This window comes from Pteropus vampyrus, unplaced genomic scaffold (genome assembly GCF_000151845.1).
Source record: "Pteropus vampyrus isolate Shadow unplaced genomic scaffold, Pvam_2.0 Scaffold286, whole genome shotgun sequence".
Lineage (NCBI taxonomy): Eukaryota > Metazoa > Chordata > Mammalia > Chiroptera > Pteropodidae > Pteropus > Pteropus vampyrus.
The window spans coordinates 443,361-450,138 of NW_011889067.1; the positions used below are offsets into that span (position 1 = coordinate 443,361).

The 6,778-nt window shown below is 44.9% G+C and overlaps 1 protein-coding gene across 3 annotated transcripts in view; it reads right to left on the bottom strand.

The window, feature by feature from the left end:
- ADAMTSL3 (ADAMTS like 3) overlaps positions 1-6,778 on the bottom strand; it is a 111,311-nt gene that overhangs the window by 46,725 nt on the left and 57,808 nt on the right. For all 3 annotated transcript variants that reach the window (XM_023520971.1, XM_023520972.1, XM_023520973.1), the window contains exons 7-8: positions 6,100-6,257; positions 1,671-1,782 (exon numbers count right to left, since the gene is read on the bottom strand). In XM_023520971.1, the coding sequence (XP_023376739.1) occupies positions 1,671-1,782; positions 6,100-6,257 (270 nt within the window). The remainder of the gene's footprint in view (positions 1-1,670; positions 1,783-6,099; positions 6,258-6,778) is intronic.

A 6,778-nucleotide genomic window follows, 5' to 3' on the forward strand; every position in this document is an offset into this window, starting at 1 on the left:
AAGAAAGAGAGGTTTGTTTTTCTGCTGAGTAAGGATTCAAAAAAGAGCCCCACCCTCTTGGAGGTTATAATTTGGGATCCATGAAAGACTCATCTTCCCTGAAGCCGTGGCCCGCATGGGTCTAAGGAAGTGCGTGGGGTTGTGCTTCCGGATATAAAATACACATGAAGAAATCCACAGGTATGTCTCACTCACTCTAAGCCAGGTATGGATCTCATAACTTACCACGACAATGCTAGGATCAGGGACAGCCAAGAGTCATTTTTGACAAAATCAGGTTTAGATTCTGACATGGCAGATGATCCCCGAGTGCCCACTAATCGCCAGGCACTGTCCTGTGCTCCTTGACACAGTTCCTCATCTTGTTCCCCAACAATGCCACAAGGGGGATCATTCTATTTGACCCATGAGGAGACGAAGGCTCAAGAGGCTCAGAGACACCTCAGAGCTAATTCATGGCAAATCCAAAAAGGGGGATCGAGACCCTCTGACTCCAACTCTACTGCTATTCCATGGTGCCGCGTGGCTTCTGGATGTGGACACTGGCTTGCAAAGTCTGGAGAGCTGGACTGGCCAAAGAGCTGAGGTCCGGGTTCAGAGAGATTCGTTGGCTCTACCCAGATCTCAACTCCAAGCCGTGTTTTACCTCGATCAACTTTAAGAGAGGGCACATATTTTTAAAAATTCCCCTTAGAGCCTGCTGCAAAGTCAGCGACTCCAAGATCTGAAGGCGTGCTTGCCTCAGGACGATGCTTATGGTGTTCGATAAAACACGTTTCCCCTTCAGTTGGAACCGAGCGTCAATTGAGAGACGGTGAGAGCTGGCAGGGACCTTAAGATGATCCACCCCACTGTTTAGTTTCCATCGTGATTCTTTTTGTGATCGTATTCTGGTTATGGAAAGAAATATCAGTTGCCCATCTAAGGGAGTAAGAGGATTTTTGTAAACGTGTTTAATTAAATTTTTACAAGGTCCGCTTCAAGGAAAAACTTCAAGTCAATAATAGTGCAGGGGTAACACAGATATGGCACAAATAGTGGAGGGAGTATGGTGACAGATGATACACAAAGACACTGCTCTACAGAGAGATGGCTCTTCTGATCGGGTGCACCGTGGTCTGCTGGAGGGCCTGCTGAACCACTCAGTTCAATGGTCTGTGAACACCTTGAACTAAGTGAAGGGCAAGCAGGACCTTCCTGTTACATTAACTAGCTTCCTTTCGCTTTTTGCTAAATTTATACTCCTTATACTCTAAGGAAAGACAGGGTGGAAATCTAAAGGTTAGAACCAACAAATCTATGAACTTGATCGGCCTGGGCAAGTCGCTTGGTCTCTCCGTTTCTCAAGTTTTCCACAGAAAAATTAAAATGATCCGTGCTTTAAGGACAAAATGATACGTGCTTTAAGAAGAAAAATGCAAGAATGCCCGCAAAACGTGTTTCCCGATTTTTACTGAAAGTAAAGGGTGTTTTGTAAATCCAGTTTTCTCGATTATCTTTAAGAATAAAGGCCAGGGTACATTCGTAAACACCACTGCATTCCAGGCTGCTGAGCGAGACCCCGTGCCATTACACACCTCCACACTCATTTTAAAGTCAGCTTCACAATTGCAAATGTGTCCTTTCTAAATCTGAGCTCTAAATATCTGCGAACAGAGTCTGAGCCTCACCTCCTCCACACGTCACAGTGCAGGGGAAGAAGTCGGTCTGTCTCCACTGATGGCTGATGGGCTGGTAAAAGAAGAACTGGACCGTGCTGTCCTTGGCTGCGGTGTACCTGGTCTGGACAGACAGAACTGCGTTAACACCTCTGCATATACAATGAGCTTGTGCTTCCCGCACCTTCCATAACAAGGCGAATACGCTTCACCTATGCAGACAACCACACGTCTGTCACGACCAACCATGGTACGTGAAGATTCCAAGACTTTTAAGATATGATACTGTTTCCGTTAGATTTGTCACAAGTGGGTGCTCAAGAGATCTACAGCCAATCTCCTAGAAGTCATTTCTTCCAGATGATTCCATGCCCATGAATGAGTTCACAAAACATGTAGGTGGACTTTTTTTTAAAAAATTTTATTTATTTAACGTTCTTTTCTTCCTGAGACATTTGATTATAATGTGCACAAGAGCAGGGACGAAGGCTTAATCTGCGTTTGCTTACAGCATGGCACATAAATAAATTCTTACGTTTTTAGCAATAACATCTTTAAGCAGCTCCTCCTGAAAAATCCTTCTGAAAGCTCAACCACAGACACTAGAGTGCACACAAATATCTGGTGTTTACACGCGAGCATTCTAGGACCTAAGCCTTGGATCCATGCGTGAAGGTTCTCATCCTGTCCTTGGGCCCACAGCTGTCCCTTGTCCCGCTGGTCACTGGCAGGGCCATGGGGAGCTTCAGTGCCAGTAAACTCAGCTGTGTTCTTCCCTGGCTGGGGGTTGGCGGAAATTCAGATTCAGCTGTGACGAAATGTGTCATGACACGAAGGCCAGGACCATTCTGAGCTGGCTTCTCTGAGTTGTTGCAGACAGAGGTGGACGCCCTCTGAGGCCTTGTGCCCCGGAGGTTCAGGATGAAAAATAGAGCAGATGCTCCTTTTCTGCTCTGGGGAGTGAGTGCCATCATGTCTCACCACTTTGCTTCCTCTACCATGTACCTCGTCTTTACTGTTACCCACAATCCCCCGAGGCAGAGGGAGCCAACGGTCCACATCCAGGCGGGACTCTCGCTACAGGGGACGTGCATCCTGGCTATGGGGCAGCCTCTCCGCATTGTAGAAGAAACATCTTGATTTAGTCCCCCAAGCCTGGCCCTGAAAATGCCATGGGAACCAAATCAACTTACAAAAGCCTTCTCTCTCTCCATGAACCTGATTATTAAATCCTACTTTAATAATCAGAAGTTGAACATTAATACTCACTCTTTGCATTCTTGCTAAAAACAGCCCAATCACCAACTACTACCTTCAAACCCCATGGCAAAGAGCTCCTCTGGGAAGAGGATGGTCAACTACACAGAATGGCAAGGGAGAGACATAAACGAACATTTACAAAAGTATATGACTCCTGTTTGATTAGGAAAATGGTTTTATAACAGTGGTAAGAAAACGAATTCAAATTCAACTACCTTACTTGGCCACGTCAAAATAATTCTCAAATTTACGGCATAAATTTTTATATAAAACTTTTTCTTATATGTGTGTACAAAGTTGTACGTATAATTTAGCTGTGAATTCTGGTGACCACTAGAGCAGTATCTGAACTGCTTTAACCAAGACATTTCTTTTGACAGACTCCATTACAGCAAAAATATGTGATATTTCAAAAGTTTCCACCTTTGAGGTAAATGGCAAACACTTAGGACGAGATGGAATTCTCATCAAGAGGCATGATGAAACAGGTAAATTTTCTTTTCCATTGGGCACTATTATGGGTTGAATTGTGTTCCCTGGAGGAAAAAATATATATATGTTTCAGGCCTAACCACCAGAACCTCACAATGTGATCTTATATGGAAATAGGGTCTTTCAGATCTAGTCAAGATAAGACGAGGTTATCAGGGTGGTCCCTAATCCAGTGTGATTGCTGTTCTTATTAAAAAGGGAAATTTGGACACAGAGGCAGATAGCCGCAGAGGGAAGGTGATGTAAAGACAAATGGATAATGTCTGAGACGACAAGAAGCTAGGAGGGGGGCATGAAACAGATTCTCCCTCAGGGACCTCAGAAGGGACCATCCTGCCCACACCTTGATTCTGAAATTCTAGCCTCTGTAACCATGAGACATAAAAGCCTGTTGTCTAAGCCACCCAGTTTATGGTGCTTTGTTACAGTAGCCTCGGAATCCAATGCAGGCTCTGCATCTAAAAACTGTGTCTTGCTGTGTTTTGAAACACTGGTGAATCTATAAATTCAGCCACTGTCCGCACCGCATTGCAAGGCTGCAACCTATTATTTGAAAGAAAGGAAAATGGGCCGTTTCACATCTTCTCGTTCACGGATAAGTCAGAATTCTCCTGAAAGAAAAGAGACTCTATATAGGTAGAGAACAGGAGTATATCTAGAACTTGCGTAGCTGAAAACTACTGGAAAAAGCAATCAGGAAACACTGTCCTACAGAAATGCAAAATATCTAAATGGGAGAAAGATGATAGACAACTGGTATAAAAAGGAAGATTTCAGAGCACGAGGAAAAGATTTTTTTCTGCCCGAAGACGGACATATTATGTTTTAAAAGAGAGGAAAAGCCACCAGCAATCGTTAAAAATAGTTAACCATAGAAAGAGACGTCTTTATCAAAGCCACTTATTAGATTATTCTCATAGGCATATAGTTAAAGCTGATATTCACAAACATCTACTCACACATGTAAATGTTCAGCTAAGTCTCACGGAATCAATAGTGCTAACCCTACGATCCAGTCAACAAAGCAGTGCCAATTACCTGATCAAGACTCTCTACTGCTACTTGGTGGTGACATGCACACGCTCTAGAAGCAAAATGAGACCTCAGGGGCTCTAATCCAAAATACTGACTCAGCAGTGCTGGGACAAAGGTCATCCACGAGAACCAGAGTATTCAGGAAAACAAGAACATGGAGTGAGAAATCTGCAGGAAAGAAGGAAAAGCTGAACTTTCAAGAATGATCCGATCATGAAAACATAGCTTCTTAAGGGGTAGAAAAAAGAAATTTTTGTCTCCCTCGTGCAGTGAGTGGCTAAACTTCAGAATCGGAGAAACGATAACCACATAATAGTCTAGCACCCCACTGACGTCTTCACATCTAACGCTCTCCGTAGGAATATAGTACTTTTCACAGCTCATGTATTAACAGCCCATGGAATGAAGTGTATTCTATGAACCGTGTGAAGCGGGGAAGGAGGTGCCTCGAGACATCTCAGGGCACCCATGACGGAGCCATATGAGCCCTGAGCAAGCAGGGCGGGTCCTCATGTCCTCGTTCCCCCCGGGTTCAACCAGCTCTGCCATTTTTAAGACCAGCTGCTCCTGAGACATGGGGATGGACAGATACACAGTGGAACACATGGCCGTCCTTCAGCCGTGACCTCACGTGCATGTTCGACCTCCCAAAGTACAGCCACGCCTTCAGTGCACGATGGGCTGGGGGCCATAAGGGCAAAGACTGCCTTCCCTCACCAAAGCCCAGCCTGGGAGAAACGACAGTGTTCCAGGTGGCGGGGGAGGGGAACCCAAGTTTCACAACAACGGCCCAGTGTGGGCCGACGCCTGGCTGGTCACATGGCAGGCTGCATGTGCAGCACGGGATGGCGGTCTGCAACTCGCGGATAACTCCACGTGTCCTTCTCTGCTGGCACAACCGACGTCACGCCGAGCGGAGACATGGTCCTTTTGAAGGTACCGGGTCTTTTCATAGGTAAAGTCAGCCTTCGCAATTAGGACTATTTTCTTCCTTTCCTTTCCATTTTGGAGTGAGTTTATGAAAAGGGATAGGACAACCTCCCACTCCTGGACCCTCGCCTTTTCCATTTCTTAGGTATTCTCAGTTTTATCAGGAAAATATCATGTTGGGTCACCTTGGAAATACATGAGCTACTACATTTCATATCCTCTGAGGGAGGATATAAAGATGCTTCTGATTTACCCAGAGAGGGAACACAACAGGCTCACGGTTACAGGGAAAAAGAATTCTTCTGAAGGCACCTTGCGACAGGGGCTCAGACGAGTGCCCACCATGAGGTACTGTCTGGGGGGACAGAAAGGAGGCTAAGGAACCAGCCTGTCTTCTCTGCTCTCCTGCAATAGCACAGAACTGTTTTAGGACTTTGGAGCACGTGGCCACTGAGCACTTCACCAAACTCCATCGAGAAGTTATAAATACAAAAACAATCTTTCCCCCATCAAAGTGACATTTGTTTCTTAGCTAACGAGGTTTTAGAGCAGAAACCTGAGACAGATGGACGATTATTTTTGGAATCGAAGCCAGGATGGAAATAGTAACGGTACCTGCTCCACGTAAAAACAATCATCGGTGACTTCCTGCTGGACGCACGGATTTTAAAATTCAAGATGTGCTGAGCTTCAGGGCCCTGAAGTTTTATAAAGATCACCCTACCTTGAAGATGAAATCCGCCATGAGAGGTCCTGGGATCTTAAAGGTTTGCCTCTCCGAGCCTCTCTGCAATTCAATTGTTGTGTTTTCCACAACAAAAACTCCGGAGCTGTTAAAGCTGTGTTCTCCTTTGTTTCCTTGAAGTGTTTTCGATTCGATAACTAAAATTTAAAGATGAAACTTGAATGAGAGAACTGTCTTTTTTCGAGCTATAACTGACACGACACCACATCAGCGTCAGGTGCATCACGTGACGTTTTGGTATTTGTACCTATTGTGAAAGGATCACCACGGTTAAATCTCGTCAACATCCATCCCCACATGAGCTCACGACTTTTTTCTTATGCTGAGAACTTTCCAGAGTTTCTCTCTTAGCTACTTTCAAATACGCAATACGGTATTGTTAACTGCAGCCACCATGCTGTATATTACATGCCCAGGACTTACGTTAAAATGGTAAGTTCGTACCTTTCAACACCATTGACCTGCTCTGTTCACCTCCCCACCCCACCTTCGGCCACCACGCACCTGTTCTAAATGTGAGAACTACCCTAAAATCATTTTTTATTTCGGAAAGATGTTTTACTACACATACAGCCTCAGATACTAGTACAATATCAACACATCCACTCAGTTTACAAACCTTGATTCATATCGGTGGCATAAATATGGAAGTTTTTCG